General features: G+C 36.7%; 1 protein-coding gene across 1 annotated transcript in view; it reads right to left on the reverse strand.

Moving 5' to 3' along the window:
- The window catches only part of SKAP2 (src kinase associated phosphoprotein 2), a 110,352-nt gene that overhangs the window by 29,398 nt on the left and 53,071 nt on the right, over positions 1-27,883 (reverse strand). The window contains exons 4-8 of the mRNA XM_009579211.1: positions 17,367-17,444; positions 16,541-16,624; positions 7,467-7,591; positions 6,499-6,562; positions 6,023-6,127 (exon numbers count right to left, since the gene is read on the reverse strand). Coding sequence (XP_009577506.1) covers positions 6,023-6,127; positions 6,499-6,562; positions 7,467-7,591; positions 16,541-16,624; positions 17,367-17,444 — 456 coding nt within the window. The remainder of the gene's footprint in view (positions 1-6,022; positions 6,128-6,498; positions 6,563-7,466; positions 7,592-16,540; positions 16,625-17,366; positions 17,445-27,883) is intronic.

Consider the following 27,883-nt stretch of genomic DNA (forward strand, 5'->3'; position numbering starts at 1 on the left):
CCATAAGCATACTGCCCCAAAACCCAGAGTGACAGAGAATTCAGACACAGCTCCATTTCAGCATAGCAGTTGGGATTCGGCGATATACAGTTGAAAGAGATTGTTTTTCAATTATTTCCATGTCTGGCATATAATCAAAGACACTTAGTAGACCCCAAATCCCAGTGATCAAGACAACAAAACCACACATCTTGGACAGAAAAAAATCTTTACTATTCCTTGACACCAAAAGGTAATTTACATTTGCTTTTCACTGCTCTTGTATTATTTTCAATTATTTTTGATTTAACAGCAAACTGAGTAAGCCCTCCAGCACCCTCTTCTCCTTATTCTGGTACTCCACCTATCAGCAAGATATTATGGGCAAAAAAACTCCATATATAAAAATAACACAATGGCTAAGCAAGTGAAAAATATTAATTTCTTAACAACACTGAGATCCAATCTTTGAAAAAAATTGTTTTGAAGAATGACATATCCTCACTACTTTAAAAGGAAAAAAATCCCTTGCTGTGTTCTTGAATCTGAAAGATGTTTTAATAGAAATTATTCAAAACACTTTCAGTTATTGCTTTGGAAACTCATCTTTAGTACTGTTCTCAAAAATGCTGATCTTACATCTAGTCTTTTCAGCTTCAAATATTCCAGACTCTACTTATACTGTATACTTTGAAAGCACTTCATTTACTAATTAAAAGCATTTAGAAGTCTTTCTGTGGAAAAAATAAAAATAAAAAAATTGATAGCACATCAGCATTATACACAACTTCTGTGGACAAGAAGTAAAAAATTCCCTAACTACTTGAGGCAAGCAACAAATGTTGGGAGGAATTTGAACAATGTAGCAGGATATATAATATATTGACTCAACAGCAATGTTCACAAGTAACATCTCAGATTCCATAATCATCTGTGTCTCTGCTGACTTCAACCTACTGCTCGGGTTTACAATGACCAATTAACAGTTACTTCATTTTAGCTTACTGGTTTTAGGAACTGATTATACAGCTGTAATCCACAACTGGGACTGCTGGACACCAAACACTATGTTGGACCCACAGACCCTGACTGTGATATATTGAAAACTCTAAAATAAGCAAAGGTCTCCTGAAAAGGTATTTTCATTAACACAGCACTGTGAAATCTTCACTTCTAGTGCTAAAAAGTCAATACATCTGACACTACATTTTGAGAACACAAGTATTTGCTATGAATTGGTGTTCATGAGTGACAGATCAAACTTACACTTAAACTCCACTACATAATCATTCCTTCTTCCCAAGAAAAGGTAAATCAGAGATCGCGTTCTTTTTTTCCCCCTCCATGCTCATGAAAGGGGTACAACATCATAAAAACAATTTCTTTCTTCAAAGCTCAAGCAATCCAGCAACAAGAGAGGATGAGGATGGTATTAAGTTATGCTGCTTAACTGCAGAGGTTAACTGTTAGAAAAAATTAAGACGACAAAGCTGCTTAAACAGACAACTGTGAGACAGAGACAGGATGGATGATCATTCCCTACCTTCACGCACAATGTCAGAAATAAGTTCTGAAACATCATCAATATAATTTTAAGACTATTTAAAAGACTTTGTTTAAAATAAGTAAACAAATTTAAAGTGTTTCTTTGCATAGCACACTTTCTTGCATAAAACTTAAGACATTTCTTACCTTTCCCTTAGCTTTGCCCTAGTTAGTTTCCCTACCTAAGCTTCCAACTACACTGCAAAACAGAACTATTGGCCAGATACCTGGGCTTGACGATGATCCTTGGTCCACTCAGGGATTGAATCAATCCCAAAGTTTAACTTACAGCAAACTAAGAACTGATGCAAGTTGTGTTGGCTGGGTTAGTTCTCCACAGCAGTTCCCCTGGCCAGTGATCACCACAGCACTGAATTTCACTGTCCTTACCTCTCTCTCACCCAAAAGCTCTCTGTGTTGTGGACAGGCTAAGAAGAGATGGCACAAAGCCAACAATGCCAGTCACATCACATTGCTTCAGGATTTCCAACCTTACCTATTCTGTGAGGGAAGCTTTTTATCTCCATGCACCAGCTAAGCACCACCAAAGTAAGAATCAAACCTTATCTTTAGAAACGTTTTAATGGAAACTACACTGTATGCCATGGAAACTACTGCTATAATGCAAGTTTGTGAGCAGAAAGAGAATAGAAGAAAAAAAGACAACACAAGATTGAAAATTAAGGTATGTTATCTTAGATTAACACCACTTTTCTCCTATTGTGCAAGTGTTTTGTAGACAGTACACTAACTGAGCTGAGGTTGTAGAAAGGATCAAGGTGGCACGCAGTAGTTAGCATTGCAGTTTTGGGTATGTGCTCCATACAGATGTGAAACCACAGCAGACAATACTGAAGGGCCTTATAAATTATGTCACTGAAACCCTTTTTAATTAAAAAATTTGGTCTTCAAGGGTTGTAACAGATGACAAACCTTTAAAGCTGGCAAGCGTTCTCTCTTCGGACAAGGACAACTCCATTGTTTAAAACACCACTAAGCTAGAAACTCTGCATCTAGGTAGCTCTACACACAGTTATTTAATACTAGAGTTTTAGAAGTTATTTTATGTTACAGCTTATAATACCCAGCTGTGGACTGCAAAATTATACAGAGTGTACTAAGGTAGAAAATAAATAGCTAATTAAGCAAAAATAGGCCTTTATTGACAATATTTTTAATTTTGCTTAACCAAGTTTTTGGATTTTAATAAAAACACGGAGGAAAAGACAAAAGCCTAGCTTGTTGAAGACAGAATAAAGCTTTCTTTACCTGAAGAATCTTGCAAGGAAGGTTTTACAAATTGGGAAGTCTTTGGCAGTTCTGACATTTTTGACCCTACCTGAACAACCACAGTAAAACACTGACTGAGAACCAGGAAAATTATGCTTCTATGGTAAATATGAATTTGTATGTGCTATTAAAGAAGAAAGTAACTTAACAGATCGAAAGATTAATTTTCCCACCTCTCTTTGTACCCTCTCCAACTATCAACCCACTCTCCTGCCAGCAGACAGTACAAATTGAATTCCACTGAAATCTATGCTTTTAAAAGGCTAATAAACTGTTACCATTCTGGATGCTGGTTTGAAGCTATTTAGATCCTGCCTGGAAAATTCATCTACACTGTCTCCTGCCACAAGCGGGGGAGGGGGGGGGCGCGGGGCGGGCAGGAATAGCTAAGCAGTGTGATAGCTAGAGAATATAGCATCAGTCAGTTCCGATTACTGCAACAGTTCTCCAAAACTCCCAATTTTCAAAACTGTGCAAAAATTTCCATATCCTCTTTTTAATCCAAATACTCCTTATTCAAATACCAAATCCAATATTACAAAATGGACTGCATCATGAACTGGCTTAATTTGCTTCTGAAATGCTAATATAAAAAACACTGGAGAACCACAGAAATGCAAAATTTTACTTACTTGAGAAATTGTAAATTATAGTCAAACAAATAATAACAGAGTACAATGAGCTCTGTACCTGAAATTCAATATTTATAAAGCTAGTGGATCTGTGGAAACAGAGGATCAGAAGCCTCTAACATCAAGAAGCTTTGAGGATAAAAACAAGTGAAGATTAATTTCTTCTTCCTCTTCACAGGGATCTAGCATATTTGTCTTCTGCATTCCAGAGCTTAGCATAGTTTTGGGGCTGTACAAATAATTCTTTTTTTCTGTTCTCTTAACAGGAGTTCAGAATTCCTTATTTGCTCGGTATTAATAAGTGAGGTAACAGTGGGGATAATGATGCTCCACCCTTTGACCATGAAAGGAAGAGAGTGCAATTCACTTACCCGGGAAAATAGAAAGAACAGCCAACTGGAATTAATTAGGCCTGATCGGTTGCATTTAAGGCAGATGAGACCAAAGTGGAGTTACGGTCTTTTATCATCAAGTTTAGATGAACAGCTATACAAGAACCAAATAAGGCCTACTCTTATGAGGTTTGTCAACTAGCACTTCATCTAATACTCTTCAATATGCTATGGATAAAGAAGAGAAGGACTGCTCTAAGGCATCGGAGCCATAAGTTTTTCATGCTGTTTAAGCAAATCACTATTAAAGCACATTTATGGAAGAGAAAAAGATGCTTTAATCACCTAATATATATTGCAAACTTATGCTTTACTTTTACTTAGTTATGTCAACACATCACAGCCAAAATTAAGAGCTCCACTGTACAAGTTAAGATGGTCCTTCCTGAAAAGTTTACAATTCAAATAAACGAGATGAAGAAAGCATGAGATAAAAAAAGATAATCCCTACTTGGTAAGATGAAAATGAAGCACCACTCCAAAATCATGGGGAAAGAAATCCACTTAACTAAAAACCAAAACGAGATTTCTTGAATAACAGAAGAGCTATCCTGTCTTTGTGACAGCTGTTCTGTTACATTTCAGATTTATTAGCCGCATTAGGAGACAACGGTTCCTGGAAAACTGACATAAAAATGGGATATAAGTGAAAATACTCAAAATTCTTGCAGAATCATACGATTCTCTGAAGACAGAGCTCAAAGCAAAGAACTCAAAGCATATATTAACTATTGGCCCTCTACCAATACTGCATGTGTTACTGCTCCAGATCTACTTACTGTTTGGGATTCAAATGAACAGGTAAGATAAGCGAAGCTCAGAAAAGAGTAATTTATCCCAGGATACATCTAGAGCTTCTTTAACAAAAGCATAGGCAAGCATACAAGATCACCTTCTGTAAGAGCCTGAGCAGCCAAAAAGCACTGCAATAAGGTTTGGCTGTATCCTCTAGCTATAAGATTAAGCCCTGTAATGTAGTTTTTATATTCACTGCAGAAGAGTTTTTCAGCATGCATGACACACTGCATCCCATTTCAGCAGAACATGTATTCTGTGCTGAAGTAGTCTAGGTACAATTCAAAGAAATAGAACAGAAAAAAACAGCTCTTAAAGAATTGAGTGCTGCTACAATTTTACAATTTTATGATAATCATTTTCACCAGTCACTCATGTTCTCTGGTCCCTTAGTTCACTGAAATGACCTTAAAATGAAAACCAAGGCATACTATAAAATGTTCTTTTCTCCAATGGTCAGAATATTCAACCTAACAGATACATAAAGTTAGTCAGCATCACTTGACACAATGGATTTTTCCTCTCAAGTTATTGCTGATAATTGCACTGCCCCAAACAGCAAGGCATGGAGAACGTTATTTCATACAAAGTGATAATTAATTGTCATATCACTTTAAAATATCATTTTTTAACTAATGGTAACTGAAAAATTGATTTTTTTCATAGCTTCTTAAAATATAATCAAGAATGACCACCTTCCTCCTAATACTTGAATGTCTACAATCAACTCCAAGAGCTTTTGGCAAAACAAAAGAAAAAGAGCTTGACATCTGATAGATACACTTGGACATCTAGAGGTACAATCATTTCACCACATTAGAAAGTCCACAGTAAAAAGTTTCTGTGTAATCACAGTCATACTGGAAGATATGAAAGAAAACAATGTCAATACTCATGTTACCTTTATTTACAGTTCATCTCTAGAGCCCTTTCAAACCAACACATTGCTTTTTTGCAGGGTTATAATATCATGTAATAGGCAGCAGCTGATAACATATGGAGTGATAGCGAACTTTTGCTTCATACAAATGCCAAAATGAATAAAGAAAAAAAAGATGGGCAAGTTGGTGGAAAAAGCTGTAAGGCAAGTCAATTTTTTAATTAAAAAAAATTGCATACCAGAGAATGTTAATGAGCCGAAAGTCCCCTGAGACCACTTTTACACATTCTGCACTATTTTGATGCCCCTGCTAAAGAAAACTGAACTGTTCTCACTCAGACTTTGTTGAAGACACATTCTTTTTTCAATGTCATAGCAAAACTTGAAATCTGAAAGTATCTTATTCATTGGGTTATTTTACTCACCTACTTTTAGCCACTCAGAGTTATCAAACTAGAAGTAGAGAAGACAAAATGATCACAAGTCACAAAGTAAAAAAATCTCAATACCTTTAACTTCTTCATAAATGCTGTCATCTATTGGTTCACTGCTCACTTGTCCAACATCGTCATATTCCTCTTCCTCCTCCTCAGGAATAGTATTAGATTCCATATCTATGTAACAGCAGTTTAAAAAGTTAACATTTGCTAGAAAAGAATGCCTAAGCAGAAATTTCTGCAAAATGAAAACAGAATTCATCTTTTATGAGCTGGTGCTTACAGTATATTCTGCTTATTTTCTTACAGTGTTCATAAGGAAGAGCTTTCAAGCTAAATAGTATTCTTGGAAAAAAAAAAAAACAAAAATCTTGCAAAAGGAGAAAAGTCATCTAAAAGCTACAACGTGACTGAGAACTAGGACTTGCTATTCAAAACTTGGACAAGTGGGAATACTAGATATATAAACGTGACAGATCTTAATGGATAGAACTAGCATCACTAGGCAGTATTGGAAATAAAGGCTACTGCTCTACTGGCTGGCTTACCTTGAATTACAAATTTGACTTGCTGTACCCATTCCTCTGCTTCTTTGGGAGTGGCAGCTGTAAACTATGAAACATTTATTAATAACTACTAACAGTAATGACAAAAACACAACTACAATTTCATTAGCAATAAAAAAAGAGGGACTGTAGCATTCTCGTCACTTCCTCAAGAAACCATTAGTAATTCTTTTCATGTCTTCTGGTACTTTTCTTGCAAGGATGCTTCTTAAAATGTACAGCTAATTTTGACAAATTTACGTAATTGAAGGAGAGGATGATGGATTTGAAACTCTGATCAGCAGCTGGCAGCTGTGCAGAAAAAAGCTGCTTCTCTTCATCAATGTCAAAGCCAGAACTGATGAACAAAATTTGCCCTTGACAATTAGAAGACACCCATGAATTTCTTCAGACTGCTGGGTACAGTTTTCTTAAAAATGTTCTTGTCAGACTCCAACACACTACCTGACAGCTTAATTAACTGGCTTTCAACTGCAATCTCAGATATTTAAAACTTATTAAACTTACATTCTATATTGATGTCTAGCTGATAGATCTCTGAATTGCACAGCTGATATGTGCCTTTACGTAGATTTTCCTTGCAAAGCCATGACCAATACAATATGTATTTAACACTGATATATATTTTAGCTTTTTTTTACTATTTAATTCATCCAAGAAATCACACAGACATACTATACAATAGATATTAAAATGCTAACATTGAAGTGACCAATAGATAAAGATGATAGATTTCCTTGCTCTTGTCCAAAAAGATAATATTTGAACACATACATACATATTTTAAATCAGATTTTTTCCTAATATATGAATATACAATATAAGCAAGCGAGGGTTTCCTTTTTTCACTAAGATGTCAGTGAAAGTTGTTTTACTGAAATGTTAATTCAGTAACTGGAATTGTAACGGCTTTATCAATTTAATTTCAAGTCAACATTAAAAAGTCCAACCTGATAAATGCGCTTATCAGGAGCGGAGATTTCAAAACAGCAATCTTTCTTTGCATCCTTCCGAAGGCTATTATTCATTCTGATGGCGTAGCCCTCTAAGGCAAATTCACCTTTCTGTTGTTTGTCTGTTGGAGATAAAAAACAAAGTTAGAGCTTCATTTACAACAGTGAACGTAAGTGGCTCAGCAGGTTATCGTTTATTCAGGTTTTGTTTTCTATTTCATGAATTTTACAAAGAAGAGGGAGGTTTTTAGCAAAATGATTAGGTGATGCTTCTGGAGATAAAGCTTTATTTTAAAGGAAGATGTACACAAAAGTACATTTTTCTGTAGGATGCCTAAGGAATTACACAGGAGCATGTTTGCAGATGGTGGTCTTATTTAGCAAGAAGTGCATGTTATGACACTTGTATCTAGGGAAAGCCAAGAACTGGAACTTGCAAGACACGCTTCCTATAAATCGGTGTCTCTTTCAGGTTCAGTAAACCAATGGGAAAAACCTGTCTAGCTCAGAACTTGCTGAGCTCCCTCCTAAACTAACCACTTCATTCAAAAAATAAACTTCAAACTCCGTTTTAAGCAATTGGAAAAGCTTCTCTTCACATTCTCCCACCACTCCCAGATGTGCCTCCTTTCCACATGGCAGAAATACAGAATGAATTTTGTTATAACTTCAGGCCTGTGTTCCAAAAGCATTTCTCTCAACACAGCAAATGTTTAATTAGCTAATAAAAGTACTGAGCCCTACCACAGTTTATTATGTACAGCCATGTGGTCGTTTTAAAGACAATTCAACTTTTCAAAGGTTCTGGTTTATAAAAGTATCACTTAGAACAGGCCCGAGTTTAAATATACTGCATGTTGGGCAGGCAGCACCTGTGCGCTCCTGAGCTCTTCAGACCAAAGCCTACATCTCATTTTATGTGCTCTGGCATGTTTTGGTGGATATTAAAAACAAACCAAAAAAGTAAAAGTAAATCAGTCTTGCAATTTCTGTAGATCACAGTGCAGCATTCAAGTGAAGATAGGCATCATCAGTCACATTTTGCTCAGGCAAACAAAGAACAACGTGCAGTTGCAAATGAAAGAAAATGTCATTAAGTGCGGGTTTTTTCCACAGTAGAGAAAAGCATTAATTAACGATAAGCATCAGGCACAATAGCGAAACTACTTTAAGTATTGCTGAACAGAATCTAGGTGCAAATTGAGCATCCATTGCTTATGTTTGTCAACAAAAGGAGAAAACTTCTACAGTAGATGAAACAGGAAAAACTACAATTTTCAACATAACTTTGTCATTTTTCTGGAAATTTAATAGGAAAACAAATCTTTTTTCCACTCCTGAGTGGGCAAAAACTGGCTAACACAGCAATGTGAACATCAATGGATGTAAGGGCAGTCACCATACAAATACTCTTGCTAGTAATCTTACATCCACATAGACACAAATTCTTTGTCCTTCCACCTTTTTATGAACTCTCACCCAGGGCAAGTAAATACCAAATAACACAATTATATGAGAAAATCCAGGGCACTGTTCTATTTTCTCTTCTAGTCCCTTCCCCGACAGTAAGTTTTATTATGTCTTAATTAAGTACTAATGATACAGTACTAATATTTTATATTTGCTCAATCCTCCATCCCTATATCAAACAACACACAGATGCAAAATTCATGGAATCGCACCAAGGCAGATATTAGAAATAATAACTTGCAAGAGGTTAACTAGGTCCCCTTTTAATGAAATGCATTTCTGCCTAGAAATTTTATTGTTCCCTCACTTGTGACCTCAGGGAGAAGATGAAGTGAAACACATTAATTTCTCACTCTCCCGTGCCGGAGGTTTATCAAAACCCAAGAAGACAGGAGCACACAGACAGAATAAACAAACACCAGGTTCAAAAGGTAAAAACATTTTGTCAAGATAAAAATGAGGCAAGTATTCAAATTTAGTCTCTTGGATTATTTCTGAGACTGCTTCTCTGTGGCATGGGTGATCCCTTTTATGGTAATACAGTTTTATAGAGCTAATCTCAGATGATCTCTGTACTGGTACTCCTTCTTTCAAAGAGCGTTACAGTTAAAACAGAAAGATGCTGTACTTTACACTGGAAGGGGAACGCAATGCATGGTATCCATATTGCATTTGATTGTTTTATTATTTATACTGTCTTTATCTCTCTGAACATGCCGTTCCAGTGCTAATGAAAATTACCGGTACACACCACCAAAAAAAAAAATATAACCTTTGCTATTAAATTCTTTCACTGATCTTTATAGCAACAGACTAGTCACAGCATTTCTACTGTTGCTTCTAATTGCCTGTGCAATAAAGTACCTCTGATTAAAGTCCAGTGTAGCATATGCTTAAAATGTTGACCATGAGGAAATTTTAAGACAATGAGACACTTCACAGCCCTGACCCGGAACCCATTAAAGTTGAGAGAAAGACTCTCAGTATGCATTCACATTCCCTGTGGCAGCAAGCCAGAGATAAGACCTAGTATGTCCTGAGAAATGGCTCCACAAATACTGAATCGACACAGGTCTGCTATAGCTCAGCTGCATGCTCTGATGGTGACAAGCAATGGAGGTCTACAAATCCCAGTTGCTCTTGCAGAATACACCTTTCCAGGTGGGACTGGAGACCAACCCCACCACCTGATCACCGTGGAGCAAACCATGACCCATGGTAGCTGTTTGGCCAGGCACAGTAGGTGATCACCGTGGAGCAAACCATGACCATGGTAGCTGTTTGGCCAGGCACAGTAGTCAGGTGCGGGCTTGAAGGCAAGGCCATCTTGTGATCATCAGACTCAACGATCATCTTGACTTCATTTATCAGCAAAGGCTTGCAGCTAAATAGTTGTGCAGACAGACTTGGACTTTCAGTTTAAAGCTGCCATGTGAAGTTAGTGCCAGAGTGACTTCTGTGAACTTTCACATTCAGACTTACATTGTTTATATCAGAAATATTTTCTGGAGACTGTGCTTTAGGGAGATTTAAACAGTTTTTGATATCCAAAAACTTCGAAGACAAAGATTTTACCTGGAGACTTAAAATCAGATATAGTTGGTCTTTATGATGCAAGCCTTAAAAGTAGCTTCAGGAAGCACATTTACATTACAGAGATTTCACTTTCATTTTGAACCCCAAATCAGAACCGGAGTTTTGCCTAGGCAGGAATACAACAGCATACTTAGGAGTGTATAGACAAGCGGATGGCACACACTTCTCTGAAGAACAACAACATTCTTGCTGCCTCTTATTTTCTCAAGATAGGGCTTTGTAATTCAACAATGGGAAACCCTTAAGTTGTCCCAGAACAACATAGAATTGCAAAGGTATAATATTATCAGTCTTGTAAAAACAAAAAGGATCGTGAACATCATCAAGCATAAGTTGTTCCACAATTAGGTCAAATCTCATTTCAGAATAAGCTGTTCTTTGCTCTCATCTCCTCCTCCTCTTCCCTTCTCCCCATGTCAGGCACACAACAGAAAAATAAATCTGCGTCTGTGTAGATCATTTTGCACCAGGAATTTAGCATTGTAAAAAGCTAGTATAACAGAGTGGAGAGTCGGGTGCTAAGTATTAAAAAAAAAGTCAAAACTAGTACATAGATATTTGAGAGAAATAAATATGGGGGCTATATTTAAAATAGAGAAAATACAGATCTGAATGAAATTTGAGAGCCACTTTAAACATTTTTCTTACATACAAACTTCATTCATCCCAAAAACAGTGAAATGTTGTTAACAACGGAAATGGGGCCAATATTATATTGGGAAAAAAGAGTCTCAAGGGAAACAGAGAAAAAGGGCTTTGAAGTAACCTTGCGTAACTGAGTCCATGGGAACTTTTAAAACAAAGAAGGGTAAACCTTCAACGGGGTCTTGAAATGATTGGGTTGTAAATTTGAGGCCTAAGGCAATGTGCCCATATTATTAGCACATGTAAAAAGAATTAGTGCATTCTGAAGAACAGAGAAGACTCGGATGGTAGAAAGGAAAGAAGTTACAGAGAAAGGCTAAGGAACAAAGGCAGACAGAAAGATTTCAGAGAATGATAAAGTATTTATAGATACTATTAGAATCTATAATTTAACTCTCTTCATCTTGAAATTAGGAGCTTATAAGATCTTATGGTTTACATGGCTTCATGCTAAATGTAGTTTCACATACTTTTCCATATGCAGGATATCTGCTTTCTAAAAATAGTGTGTGTCAGTATCTCCAAAATGGTAACTCCTTTTCCAGCTTTTGGAACAGTCCTTTCCAAACGCATCACAGGATTTCTTCCCTTTTAGATAGCAGATCTGAAAAGCAATCGACTTTTTTTTTTTTTTCCCCCTTTCTTTCTTTCCTTTAATCTAGTCCTCTGAGAAATCTAAATTTAAAAAATGAAGAAATGGAGGCAATGATTGAAGCACACTATTTAGAGCACCAGTTTATTTATATTCAGTTTGCTTATACTCAATAGTTATTTTTTAAATAATGCACTATTCATGGCAAGTGTGCCTCTCGAGGTCTGAATTTAACATTCTCATAGCAGAGGATTCAGTAGTCATTAGATAGATGCCTTTGATTGCCATCACCTTGCTACAACAAAGTCTTATTGAACATTCACAATTCCTGCAGATTTCAATTATGGATTCTGTCAAAAGTAAAGTCTAAACTAAACAAGGATTTTTGCCTTTCCTGTGTGGTTTGGTTGTTCAGAGGGGGAGGACTAAGAGAAGGAGGTCTGTAGCTAAAAGCAAAATGATAGTTCAACAGCTTTCCATTGGGTTTGTGTATCTTTCCTCACTCCTAGAAGAAGAAAATTGCAAGCTTAGCATGTGGCAGAAATTCCAGCAGCCTGGTCAGGTGAGTCACTAGGACAGATTTGCAAATGTAACTCTAACTAGGCTTCCCTCTCCCTTAATATTGTTCAGTCACAAAGTTCTTAAAAAAACCAAAACACAAAATAAAACAAAAACCCTCTTCTGCACAAATAGAAGTAGTCCATCCAATTGGCCTGGCCATCACTATCTTACTATTCAGAGAAATCCAAAATTTTCATGTCCATGAAAACACAAATAAATAAGTAAATAAACTCAGCCTTTTCTAAAAGCCTCTGAATTATTCCCCTCTTCAACATCATATTACTGGTAGGCAGGCAGATACCATTTTCAAGTTACAAAAACGAAAATAAATTTTTAGTGCCGATTAACAGGGGAAAAAATTACCATGATGTGATCCATTACTGTCTTGCTAAACATTTAGCTGATCTCTCCACTTTGCTGAGACAGAAGGGCATATAACATTGTGGCCTAGTGAGGAAGAAGTAATGGAGCCATTAATTCATTCATTTATAAAGCAACAAATTAACTTTCCTCCATGCACTTTGAGGTCTGAAAGGTTAGCCATACCACCTAGGTGCCTGAGTACACAGGAACTGCCAGAGATCGTATAGCAAAACGATATGCAAACAGGGTACCAACTCAGGATGCAACTACAGGGAAGCAAAGAAAAGAGAAGGACTGTAAAAAGTTTATGGAAGGAAAGACTATGAAAAGGAGGACCAGGCAAGCTTTTGGAAATCCAAGCCAGCTCTGACATTTGAACACACTTCTCTGCAATGTTGTGGGCCACATGCTGGCAACAGATATCGCAGCACAAGCATAAATATACACGCGCTTCCTGCAATACCTATTTCTGACATGTAATTAGGTCAAACTTTTAAGCCTTGTTCCTCCATCTACTCTGCGTACCATTGATCAGGGAAAAAAAAAATTTAGGTGTTCACTTAGACCTGTCTATATTGCAGGGATAACTAACATTGTTTCACTATCCAATGCTGCACCAAATGTACGAGAAAATAGAGGAGGAAACAGGGAAACAAGAGATTCATTAGCCTGCAGGCATCACAACTGTTAAAAGGATGCTGTAATCTCTTAGGTGAACACACAGACATACACAAACATACAGTCATTTACTGTATTTTCACAGGCTTTAGCTTGTACTATATTCTCCTGGATTAGGCCTCATATTTTTCATCATTCAGGTCTGAATAAATGGTTCTGAAACTTTTCCTTACATGTGTTTGTGAGCTTTATACACTTCCATACTTCTTGCTTTCCCAGTGAAAAAAGGATAAAGTTAGAAGAATTAAAACTGGTTTGGAAACCACAAATCTACACAACCTAATAAAAAGGCATCCTATAGCCACACATTTAGCATTCAGTTACATTTACACTGATATTTAAGCATGAAAATCAAACCTTGGCCAACAAAATACACACTGCACCAGACACAAAACATCCTTCACAGATTATTCGCCTACGTGTCCGGTTTTAAAAACATACACAACGCAAAACAAGCCAAGCAGGACCTCAAAATCCCTGCTGCCTCTCTGCATTACATCCTGCAACTAGCACTCCATTACCCATTAGAAGTGACACAGGCAGCAGGACTGAGCACGTATGGAATTCCCCCTCTCCCTCATCTCTCTTCAAACCGTGTTCACATCGACGAGGGGGAGTTTTCCTGTTGTGTGAATCAGTCCTGGAACCTGTCAGAAACCAGGGCCCAGCTGATACAAAACATCTGCAGACAGGGGAGGGCAGACCGGCATCGTTTAGACAGATGCCATCCCAACGATTCAGGAGGTGGCAGCAATTTGCATGAAGCCACCCAGATGCACACTTCACTGCTGTTCTACAGTTGGTAAGAACACGCCTTCATTTTCTGTGTGGTCCAAGTTATCTTATCAAGAGTCACAGCACAGGAAGAAAGGCCCCAATACGACAGTGTACTACGGCAGGTACCACTGCTGGCCGTAATAGCAGGAGTGAAAACAGTTTCAGGTTCTTCCAGTGACTAAATGCCACATCTCCTCAGGATTGTCTCATCACACACCTCATCCATGCTGGCAATCTGCAGCTAAACAGCATGATAAACACCAGCACATACGTTCACAACCATCAGGACAACGGCTCAGTTTCAACAGCAAACTAGTTTGCCATGGAACTACAGCAATCGCTGGCACCCAGTTTCCACACAATGATGGCAATTTGCTCCCGCACTGGAACAGGCACCTTTCTGTACTATGGCATCAGAGGGCTGAAGAAAGTACCTGTGACCAGTCTAGAAAAAAAGCTTTCTTCTTCAAAGGCAAGTACTGGAGTGACTGTTGGTCATCCCAGATCTGCAAGACAAAACGATTCCACCATGCTGCGCTAGTTTTTCTGCACTAACAGCACCAGTCACATGGAGGTAGGGCAGAAATTCATGCATCTGATTTATTTGCTTCCTCCATGAGCTACTGTTTGGAGTCCAGCCATGTCTATACAATTCCCAAAAGATGATCCATAGACTATGTGCTTCTCCCACATCATTAAGTTACAGTTAGGAGGATCTTCCCTAAACAATCTGCAGCCTACAAAAGCTGTAAATGTATAAGCCAAAGCATCTGTCTATAGATCCATAAAGGGAAGAGATCCCACAGCATATCACAGCCAATTCCTAACATGACACCAACTGTCCGAGTGCTGGGGAACATGCCTCCATGTATCTTAACTTTTAGCATAGGTCTTAGAAATGACAATGTAGCCTTGATAGTTAGGTTGCTGCAAAAGACAGGGGAAAAAAAAAAAAAAAAGGATGGAAAAAGAGCAGGTGAGCAGTTTTCCTGCCTTAATCCAAAGACCATATGCTAGAAAGCATAAATAATCATTAGAACAGACACAAGGAAAAAAAACCCAAGCTTTTTTTTTTTTGCGAAAACTAGCAGATGAAAAGACAAAGATTTAAAAACCCAGAACAATCTTTAAGAACTAGCAATATATTCTGACAAAAAAAATTGCCATTTTCAAGTACTAGATAACTTATAACTATATATAAACAGCACAAGATAATTTTCCAAAGAAAGAAATAAATCATTACTGACAAATCAGTGTTATGCCACACCTCCTCAAAATTTTTGAAGAAAGATTGTTTATGTTTTTGAAGCCTGATCAATTTGTCAATCCCAAGAAAAGAGTAAAGAAGAAAAGGAAACATTTAGCAGATATACTCTGGAAACAGAGAATATGATGGGAAACTGTAGCAAGACGAAAACTGGACTTACAATTAGACCCTTACTTTATTTCTTTCGTTTTTAAAGAGAGGATGAGTTTAAATGAGTCAGCTTATTGAGGAATGAAACAATCTGGACCAAATTCAATTAGCCTTTGAATAGAACAACACAAAATAATTACCTGCACTACTCTCAAGTAGAGTCACAGAAACATAAGCAGAAGAAAAAAGCTTCAATGGAAAGTTTGCCCAGGAATAAGTATTGGGGGAGGGGGGGAGAAAGAAGACGTAATTGCACTTTTAAAATTTACTAAGATGTATTTCTGTATCATTTGTTTTACCTTTAAACATCAAATACACTTGGCACACAATTTAAAGGATGTTTTATTTGACTGTCAATTTTAAAAATTCAAAGCGATATCCCAACATTTATGCCGGATTCTTTCTAAACTGGCCATTAAAAGTTAAAAGTCACCTTCAGAAGCTAGCTTTAGTCTCCATGACTGGCTTTTAGTTAAACATATTACTTCATTTCTAGCTTTTTCAGAACATAAGCTATTTATAAAGAAACATGGAACTCCACTATGCAGTTTTTAGACTAATATTTTCCTGGATAGAACTATCTTTAAAAAACTTGGAAGGTATAATTGCTAGAGGGTGTTTTAAAATGAAAATCTTATTTGGACAGAAAGAACATTTTCTGTCCAGTAAATCAATTGAGTACCAGCATACTATCAAACCTAATAGCTAGCTGTTATTGGCACACAAAGTAGCTTTACAAGTACCTTAATCTTTTTTCCTCAATTTCCTCAGAAAATGAGCACATCATTTATAGATCTGAAGAATATTTACACATTTTTAAAATTCACAGCATGTTTAAGAACTTCTTTTAGAAGTTTCATTTGCTTTCTTAAAATGACCTTAGATTCGCAGTTTTCAACTCCTCTAAAGCTTTCATATTCTAATGTGCATTAAAAGATAATTTTTATAGTTTATCATAATTATTATAATTACCTTTGTCACTTCCATAATAATAGAAGACCGTCTTACTGATAGCACACCAACGCTTCTGCCATTCAAAGCCGAGAAAACTGTGATCTGCAATTAATATAATTTGTGTTATATCACTTTATGCCATTATTGAACACAAACATGTTACTTCTTTTCAAGGGTGAGGTAAGAGGGAGGAGAAGACAGGGAAGGTGCTAATGAAAAGAAACAAAATCTAGATATGAAGAGGAGAAATGTATGGCACTGAGAAGGAAATTAGAAATAAAAATTGGTGGTAAGAAAACAAATGGGAATTTGAAATCATATAAAGAGAGAAGTCATGTGTAACATTAAATATAAGGAAATAATGAACAACTTCCTAAATATTTCCTAGAGTTATTGCAGCATTAAGTGGGTATTAAAGTGACAATATAAGATTTATTGAATCAAGGTAAATATTGACTGAGCCAAAGCTGAGATCAATATTTGCCCTCTTGAAGGAAAATAAATCTTGATGCTCACTGAAACATGAAGTCAACATATGGTACTTTTACATATGTTCCTAATGTTTTCTTCAAAAATATCTGAAAGTGTCTGAGTTATGGCCGATAGTGGACTTTCACAGCATGATTTTTTTAGTCAATAAAGAAATAGGATTTTCTTTTAATACTACAGGAGCAATTATGTGCTGTGCTTCTTTTGCATGATAATGCTTCAACATTCCAGCTTCTATACCATTTTATTTATCACTCCTGTATGAAGTTATTTGTGTGTATAACATCAAATACTGACACATAGACTTCCAAGATATAAAATATGCACTAGTTTTCACAAAGGTAGTTAGACTTACCTTTTCTGCGTTTTTCCAGGTATCCAGCCTTCAGAACAAACTGAAGATCTTGAGCTGCAATAGCAGGAAACTGATTCCCTGAAAGAAAAATAAGTTCTGTAAAGCACCACTTTTCAAGAAAAATACTATAGTAGCATTAATAAACTTACAGATTTTACACTCTCAATATGCAGGAGCTACTGGAAAAAATAATTCTAGTAACTACTATGCCAGATTATTTTAAGTACAAAAAACCTCTAACAGTAAATGTCAGAGCTGTTGCTGCTGTCGTCACCACTTTAGTAAGGAAAAATATAGCTGTGTAGCAGGCCCCATAAGTCTCAGAAGGAAAAATATGTAATTAAACAAGCTATGGCAACTTAGAAAACATTAGTTTGTGTTTTGAACATGGTCTGTAAAGCAAGCTGGATAATGAAAGCAGTAAGTTTTCAAATGTGCAAACAAAACCAAGTATCACAATTCAACACAATTAAATCAGGAATGTGGTTTTCAATACCAGCTTCGCACAAAAACATCTTGAAACAACATACAAGGTGAGGACCCTCTATTACACCATCTACATAAAAAGAAACCAGATGAAGAGATGACAAAAGGTGATGCCTGCTGTTGACAGACATTGCCTGATTTGCAATATGACACAAAAGTACTGCCTATAGGATCTATAGGGTGATACTGGACAGACCAAAGACATTGCACAAAAGTCTACAAAATTGTTGATCTACAGATACTAATTTTAGATTTTGTAGAACGTGGCTGCATCTGCAAAATGGTATGTTCCACTGTATTTTTTTCCATTTTCTCAACCGCTAATTCATAGCTAGAAGCACGACACCGACCAGTCAACCTTGCCTCAACTTAAAATAGAAATCTCAATGTTAAAAATTGCATCTTCCATCCTGCATCCTTCCCCTCCTAAAACAACAGAATAATGATTTAAACGGAACTCCTAGTATTAAGAACAGAAATATGCTAGATATGCCTTATAATTAACATGTATATAAATCTCATACTGTTTACCGCAAGCAAAAAAGCAGAACAAAAGCTATTCCTGTGCTGCTGGTTTTTTAAGTGTGTGTGAGCATCACAGTGAAGTTCCTACTACTTATTATCATCAAATATTCATAAGAGTCACTGTAGGTAGGTGGCAAGTTTACACAACAGCAATTGTTCATCAAAATACACGTAATCTCATTAAGTTCTACCAATATAAACATACAAAAAAGGACTGATACCAGCAGACAACCCCGGTACTAAAAAAAAACACTTTAAACTATGCAGGGTGGGTTAAAGATCAATTGTCTGACCTTGAACCAAGAACACTGTCTCTGAAAGGTGATGCCAACTTCCTGGATTTTTAGGTTGCCCCTTAAAATAGAGATTTTTTTTTAATCAGTGTCCACAAATGATTTGGTTTATGGTGGTCTTATTTAAATACAGTTGTGAGAGGAAAAATACAAGAAAGAGAGGTAGGAACTTGCAGAGAATGTTATTTTTTTAAAGTATGAAAATACCTAAAACGAGAATGCATTCCTTAAAAAAAATATAACTGGCTTTTAGACAACAAAAGATTTTGTTGGATACCATAAAATTTTACATACATTGACATTTTCACTGAATTTTTTAAATTAATATTATTTTTAAAGATTAGGAGTACACTAGCTATTATTTCAGCTTCTATGGAATTCTTACTACTGTGTTAAAAACAGAAGAGTTATTGGCTCCATGTACCTGCATTTTAAAATGCTGCAGCTATCCCCCCTCACTTGATGATATGCAATCACTGCACAAGGTTAAATGAGAATTTAACACAAAGACACTCGCTGGCTGGTACATGGTAAGTTTAATAGTTACTTTAAAAGATGATCTAATGATGATATTATGAGTGGGGGAGGTAAAGAGTTTTACAAATATACATAGTGTGCTGCTTTATATTGGTCATTGGGAGGCATCAGTGTGCAACACTTACAGCTTTACCTCATCCAGTAGGGCTCATTTTAAAACAGTGCATCCCCACAGATGTGGAAGACACAAAACAGAATTAAACAAACAAACAAAACCAGTTCACTCTTAAATTTTTGAATTTAAGAATTTCAACAACTATTTGGATCTAATTTTATACATTATTGTTTGCATCAGTCTGGTTTTTGATGAGAAAGCTTGGCAAGTGATCATTTAGTGAATAATCAAATCAAATGGGACACAGTCCCAAACAAGCACATACTCTGGGGACTCCTTAATGTTATTCTGCCTATAGGTAGAAGCTCAGCTGAACCAACTACTTCACAGCATCAAAATTCCACTCCCAGTTTTGCTGCTTCTGCTGAGACAAGTCGGGATAAATTCGATGATGGCATTTTCTGAAACTACATTTATTTCACACAGGGCACTGAAAGCTTGTGTGGAAAAGAACCTGCATGAAAAAAGGCAGTCTTACACTGTTCTGGTGACACTGCAGAAAGAAGGCCTCTTCCCACCCTCAACCTGCAGAGGAGCCAGTTTCTTCTTCTGTTCTCAAAACAACTGAGGCATCAACTCCACAAAACAAGCAGCAGCTGGTTAGCCCCACTGCTACTCACAATCTGTAAGTAGCTGAAGCAAAAACAGATCACGTGCATATTATCATCCTTCTGTCAGAGAAGCCTGGGAACCACAAAATATGATGGAACTTTAGTGAAAAGGCAGGAGAAAGGGACCCAGTTGTAATATCCCAAGACACATACAGCTGTACATGAAAGAAAAAGCATAAATCTGGCTAAATTCCTTCTTTCATTCCCCTGTACATCCAGAAGGAAGGGGAGGGAGAATAAGTAGTATGAAAAGTATAAAGGAAAGAGAAAGAACCACCTCCTCTCAGATTCTCATTAACCACAGGTGTTGTGCATATGTGGCAGGAAGAAGACACAAACACAGATACACTCCTACCCCTGTACTGGAACAAAAACAAGGAGGGGAAGAAAGAAGAGAGAATGACATCGTCCTTCCAGCTACTGCCTAGAGCCAGCATGGAAGACCCCTAAACTGCGTCTCACCTTTCTACCTTTCTTCCACTTTTTCATTGCTTTACTCTCTTGTCCACATCTCAAACAGGATTTAGAGTGAACTGCAATCTCTAGATGTGGAACCTCCCAACTGAAAGCTTGGGATTTGCGTAACAGGTTGGTTCTTGCAGTTGCTTTCAATCAAAATGCTGCTTCCCCATTCATTTGAAATAGATCAGGCTTGGCACAAATATCCTAAAAAAAGGTATCACTAAAGCAGCACTTTGTTAAAGTAAAGCAGTATTTGTTTACATTACACTAGCAGCTAAGATCAGAGACTCATTAGTTGACTACAGCACGGGACTTTGAACAAGACAGCTCCTTCTACAAAGAATCTATTTAACACAGAGAAAGACTGCCAAGAAAGAAGGCACTACTGTTTTTTTTTTAATAAAGAACTGTGAACGAAATTAAACAATTTGCTTCAAATCACATACTCCTTTAGAGTTTAAGCTCTGAATTCCCAAATATTATACTCCCATGCATGCCCCAGGACATCTTCATGACAAGGAAAATTTTTCCCTTCCCTCATAGATGCAGGTAAGATGGCCTGAATTTCAGTTTCCTCTAATTTCACTGGCGATTGTCCACCATAAGAAATGAAATCTAGAGATGCAAGGAACTTGCATCCTAAGGATGCAAGGTAGCACCCACTGGTATTAACTTTCTTGAGTGCCTCAGTGTTTGTTGCTCAGATACTTATGGTCAAACTGATTACCAGATCAGAGCAAAATTTCTCTCCCAAAATCAGACCAGAGACCACCATATTTTCCCACCTACTTCCTACCCCTGTATGGCCTGTTTCCAGATACGTCTCAAGGATTTAGAAATAAAGATGTTAAAAAGGCCCATACTCTTCCCTGGTTTCTCCTTTCGTACACTGTAGTTCTGAAGCCAGTTTTAAATACCAAAAAGTAAAGTGGCACTGTGAGTCAAGAAGTGCTCTGTGGCTTGCAGCTGTGTGAGTTTACAAGTGGAGAAAGGTACAACAATTGCTCCTGTGTACCCTTCCAGACTTAATTTCTGCTGTATCATTGCCCTGACAGTCGTGGGCAAGCACAGAGTTGAGCATACAAAAAAAGTCTCCTTTCCACTCCCAAGTTTCTACCTGACAAATAATGTCTTGAACCTTATTCTTTTGATGTGAAAATCAGGTCAATACTATCCAATATTTGGGGAGATGATTATCTTGCATTCCCAATATACAGTATAAAATGAGGGAGGTCCATCTGCTTAATGTTAAAGGTTTTCCTTCTTTCTTGACCACCCACTCACAGATGAATCTCCCAGAATAATTTCTCTTCTTATCCTGGTGGGAATTACTTCAATGTACTCCAAACTAAAATCTGCAAGCTATGCTCCACATGCATATTCCCAGACTGATGTGTACAAAGGCCATCAAAGACCAGATCAAAATATTTATGAGGTCTAAACCTTCAAGTTTTAGAGAAAAGTAAATTACACATATAATGCACCAGGCTCTTCCCTCTTGGTTCTAGGCACTCTTGTGCCAAGTGAGCAGCTGGCAGTTATTACAATGCTATTGCTGCCAGGCTAAAAATTCCTCCAGTGAAAAGAAAGTAAAATGCTCTCACTCAAGCATAAAGCTAGCTTTTCTACCAGTCATGCTTTGACTTCAGTAAAACATGAATGTTATTAACATAGGTGTATTAATGTACAGATTCCATTGCACAAATCCCACAAATCCAATGCATCTTGTGACTTTAGAAAGACCTCAGACTACATCTTACGGGATGGCTACAATTTTTTGCAACTTGGTAATCAGATAGTCGAAAGACTGAATGATGCAATTTTACACCCTACTGCAATAGTGAATTTGGCCCATTACTTAAAAACAGTTTCATCAGTGTCACTTCACATGATAAAGCATGAAATTCAATCATTATGCACGGCATTTTGATTTTTGGAGGGCCCAAAGGTGTTAAAATTTGATTCTGTATACAAAATAAATAAAACAAAACTATGTTGTATTATTCTGCAGTGTACACCAATAAGAATATTTTTTATTTCTTCAATGTGGGCTAAGGGATACATAAAGCAAGAAATAATTAGAGGTCAATGCATTCTAAAGAGGTGCTTAGCATGCTTATGGGAAGTTAAACAGGCGAAGTGGAGATAAGTGTAATTCAGTAACAGTTAAGTGGTTGATTAGAGCTTGCTTTCCTAGTAGACGACCATAGGTTTAACTATTATAATGGTAAAGACTTCTTGCTCAAATAACAATAATTCATTGTTCCTCAATCCTTGTAAAAGAAAACTGCCAGGACAAAATACATTAATTTGATTATATGGAGAAAACAGTGATTGCTATTTCTTTATCTTCCTTTAACTCAAAAAAAAAAAAAACCTAATCACTATTATTGAAAATTATTTTTCCAGCTTCCTTTTTGCTGCACTGAAGACCCATTTATACAAAAGGAGAAACTGAAATCTGTTCCTGTTTGAATTATTGTTAGGAAAAACTTTGACATCAGCCAGAAAACAGAGAGGAAAAATGCTGGCAATATGAAAGTGTATCTTATAATCTAGTATGAAACTGTATGTTTCCCTAAAAACAGAGAGTTGCTACTCTATTGAAATAATATCCTTTAAAATGCAGAAAATAGGGGGGGTTGTTCTCAAGCTCAGGGCTTTTATGATATCTCTCAGGCTGCAATTCTAAATTGGCAAAGATTTTCTGAAAATATTTGTGTTAAAGTTGAGCAAAGAAGAAGTAATGTTTCTAGCAACACAAAAAGTATTTTTATTTTCTTTTCTTCCCTTCCACCCCCCTTCTCCCACACTCCTCCCAAAATTCTTCATATCTCTCCATTTCATTTTGATCTGGAAATATAGCATTTACCCATTTTTAATAGCTACTACAGAGGGATTCAATTATCTTTGAATCTGTACATAGCAATACACTGGGGTCACATCTGTTGCACAAGCACTGTGAATCTAGGCTAAAGAGGAGGTGTTTTACTTTCATATGCATACTTTCTCCCTACATTTTTTTTTATTAAAGATAAGATTAATGTATACTGAATTTTAAAAAATCCCATTTCCTAGAGTCTTCTGATTAAGGAAAAGTTAGCCGTAGGAAGATCACATAAAATCTCATTAGCTTCATTAACTGCCTTGAACATTTTCACAAAGACCACTTCAGTACTTTGCAAATGTAGTAGCCTAATAGTTCTGAATTAGTTTAACATGCAAGAATCAAAAGATAAATGTTAAAGAAAATGCATTTCATTCAGGGGAACAAATATAATGGAAATGTTTAGCTTTTGAAACATTGGTTCAAGAAAGGTTAGCATTTTGGTCTTCAAAGTGCTTGTTCCAAAGACTGCCTAGTCTATGTTTGCTCTGGAACCATCCCCAGCATTCACCATTGTGTTCTCTAAGAGTTTACAATAATTTTCGCGGAGTAACTTGCCTTGATATATTCCTCTAAGAAGAGCCAGCAGTGTATTTTATTAAAGAATACTTAAAGCAGTGTCATCTGTTTCTAGTTTTAATCCTTTCTAATTTGGGATATGAAGTTTGGGTTACAAACACTAATACCACACCCTCAGAGGCCTAAATGCTGAATATTTCTTCTTGACTCCTCCCTTGGAAGGAGAGCAGTATGAGCATTTCTCCTCCCTTCCCTTCCTGTAAGCTCAGAAGGCGGCAGTAGGCCAGGCAGCCTAAAAACCACTGCGACATATTCTTTACAGAAATACTTAGTTCTTTTAAGCAGTTAGCATGCTTGCAATCTGTCTCTTTGCCTTTTTCATTTAGCCCCTAATTAAATAACTGTATTTAGATATTTTAAATTTAAAAATCTTACACCTATGGCTTCTCAATCCTCATCTGTTTTCTGAGCAAAGTTTCTTTAGTAGTTGTAACATATTTCATTTGACAAAGACTTTTGGGTTTTGTTTTGGTTTGTTTTTTTTTTTTAATAATTTACGGGAGTCAGACAGTCAGACTCCATTCACCAGGATCCACAGCCTAATGGAATTACCCTGGATCACACACTCCTCATCCAAACTTAACTTTGAATTTATAAACCAATATTGTCCTGGACTTACGCATTCTTTTGTTGGCTTTCAAATTGGTTCTAAAACGCCCACTGTTACGTTTTGCATAGCACCTTAATGTACAGAGGAATTCATGGCTCTCACCCCTTGATCCAGATTTTACTTTCACATAGGTAATTATTAAAATTTCACAAATGACACCCATGGCACATGGCAAAAAAAAGAAAAGTAATGTTTTCTGCTGTGAGCAGGCATTATCCCCCAGGGTTATAAAAGGGGCCACTGCACGCTTCACAGGAGCAGCCTTCCCGCTTCTGCTGTTTCTCAAAGATTCTGAGGCAAGAAGACAGAAAGAAGATACAGCAGTAAAGAAAAGATCTCTTGTACAAAGTCTACCGCTCAGACCACTGTAATACAAGGCACAGAAATGTAAAAGTTTTGCTTAAATCCCTCCAAGGATCATTAAACTTTAATCAATCATTCCAGCGCAAGACAGAAAGGTTTCAATCACCCAGAGGCCCACACTACAGCTAACAGAAAAGTGTATCAGTTGCAGAGATTGACAATACAAATTTTGCCTATGCAGTAAGCAGCTCAGCTTCCTACTTTGTTATGAGAATTAAAATACGGAGGAAAACACAGAGATAACAATGCCTCTGCACTGCAGATAGAAGCAAGTCAAAATAGACCATCATGGATCAATTAGAGGTACTGGAAATTCTCATGAAATGACGTCGGCAAGCTGAAATTTCCCAGCATCTTCTCACAGACAAGCACACACATCCAATTTTGATTAGAAACCCTAAGTAAAGATTCAGAATATCTACACGATAGCTGAACCACAGAAGGTGCTGTTAGCTAATCAGAGAAAATTAAAAGGCCAGGAATAAAGAGTCTACAGCTGGAGTATGACCAGCATGATGTCAAATTGCATATGGATAGCATCTTTAACCACATCATGATTCCTGTATTCCCAGATGACTAATAGGAAGAAATCCTATAGGTTTATCAAACAGCAAGTTAAAAGCTAGCATTTAATATGTCCAGGTGAAAAAAACAATTTTCAGCTTAACATCTAAAACATCTGGAAAAGGTAATACTACAATACAATTGTACACTGCAGTTTACTACTATTTTTAAATAGCCACCTGGTAAGCATAAGAATCCCTTGGAAACAACCACATATCACAACACCTTAAGAAAAACTTATGGTAATCAGAACTAGAAGTTTCCTATTACTTTTCTGATTTTGTCGTAATGTTTTTAATTAGTACTTTTGAAGGGTCTAAAATTTCACCTTTGGACAACTAGCACATTTCATTCAGCAAGTAAGTCTAAGCTGAGACTAAGCAATGACAACTATTTAACTGAACGTGAGAAGGATTTAATATGTTTTGGCAGAAAAACCGCCAAATATCATTTCTTGCAAAGCTAAACAATGAACTTTCAAATTATATTTAAAAACTAGTAGTACATGTTCTTTTAGTTTCAGCATCATAGTAATCCAAGTATTTATTACTCAACAACATTTTGACAGATCTATGAGAGCTTAAATCACGTGAACTTTGTGACTCTTACCCAAATTTTGGTAATGCCATGCAAGCTAGATTCTTTACAAGTCACACATCAATTAAACAAAAAACATATAAATTTTCTTCCTCTTAATTTTATCATTTCCCAAATTTTTTGCCCCGTATCCTCTCCTAAGTTAGCTCTATTGTGTATACCTCCTTTCCTATATTATTGTTTCTAGTTCCAGAAGCTAGTTTAAGCACCCTTTAAAAATAATAAAAAAAAAAAACCCCACAAACCACACAACAACCAAAAAAACCCAAACCAAACCAAACCAACAAAAAAACCACTACAGTTCAAGACGTGCCAAATTTAGCTGAACAGAAAAATCATCCAATTTGAATTTCAATCCGTGATAGGATATTTGGGAAGGGGAACACTTTAACTACTGCTCTCATCAGAAGTGTAACATGCTGGAAATACAATGAGCAATACCAAAGAAATCCAGGGAAACAAGGAAATTCTCAGACTACCACAAAACACCAATGAAAAACCCCAACGTAAATTGTATGATGTTTTATATATGAAGTCACTTATGCCAAGTGGCAGCCCTCTCGGATTAGCCGTGTAGTCTGTGAAGTTCCAACTGTTCTGACTCCTGGCCAAAGGCTTGGCCTGCTAAGCTTCTGAAAGGAAACATACGTACACACTTCAAGCATTTTAAATGCTCCAACAGCTCATATCCTTGATCAAAAAAAGTTTTAACATTACTGGTTGGAGCTGAAAAATCTTTCATCTGTATAAAAGAAGAGATTAGAGTTCCTACAGTCAGCAAAAAACAGACTCACATCTTTACAAGTGGCACTTGCAGATTTCAATGAAGAGGTCCACGAAAGTTACAGATTTCATTTTCCACATTTTATGTATTCCTGCAAACACAAAATGGCTTGAATGTTCTGCCTCATTGCCTCATTTTTGATACATTTCTTCTACTACTGATAATTTGAGTAAAAAGCTATGCTCAGTGATCAGTGAACTATCACACTCCAAGCTCCTCTGCATTTGAAAGCTAATTTGGATTAAGATGGAGGTATGACTTTACACTGCAGTCTGCATGTAAAGACAAGCCTTTTTAAAATAAAAACAAAGGGAAAAAAATCTCACATGAGCCTTTCAAGTTTTCCCACTGCGGTACACAAAATGCGTATCAAATATCATTCAACATGTAGAAGTAGGAAGTTCTGGTAAAATTACAGTCTCCTGCAACAATGACATTGCACTTACAAATATCAATCTACAAGACCATGAGAAAACTTAAAGGTAAAAAACTCCAAAGTGACTAACACAGTGTCTTTATTTCTAAGTACTCTGAAAGAGGTAGTAAAGAGGTAATAAAAATCCAAAGGTTTTATGGTTGGAAAAACACATCGCTGTTTTCAAACCTCCTCTCACAAGGAGGTTGCTACCACAAAGATAAAAAATTTTCCTGTTTTGCTCTAATTGCATGGGACCAAACTTAAAAGAACAACGGAAACACCGTAAGATGCCAGCAGAGCACACTGCAAGAAGCCAGCAGAGCACTCTTGTGTTTCCTGAAAGCTTTCCAGATCTAAATTTCAGTGGTCATTCACGTTGGAGTACTGACAGGAAGAACCACCTTCCAATATCAACTCCAAGTTTTCTGAATGACCACACTAATATTTTCCACTCCATTTGAAGTCTCCAGAAGAAATCATACACTTGAAGATCCAAGCAACGAGAGCTCTGGCAGAAGCTGTTTTTCTCTGAACACGAGAGAAGACATCAGACCAACGGCTCCAATTCTCCCGTAAGTCCCATTTTGTTACATCTAGTCATTCGAAATGTCCACTTTAATTTTTCAATGGCCTTTCTAAGTGATACCAAGCTACAGAATGTATTTCCTTTTTCACATATGACTATT

This window comes from Fulmarus glacialis, unplaced genomic scaffold (assembly GCF_000690835.1).
Source record: "Fulmarus glacialis isolate BGI_N327 unplaced genomic scaffold, ASM69083v1 scaffold7966, whole genome shotgun sequence".
In the NCBI taxonomy this organism is placed as follows: Eukaryota; Metazoa; Chordata; class Aves; order Procellariiformes; family Procellariidae; genus Fulmarus; species Fulmarus glacialis.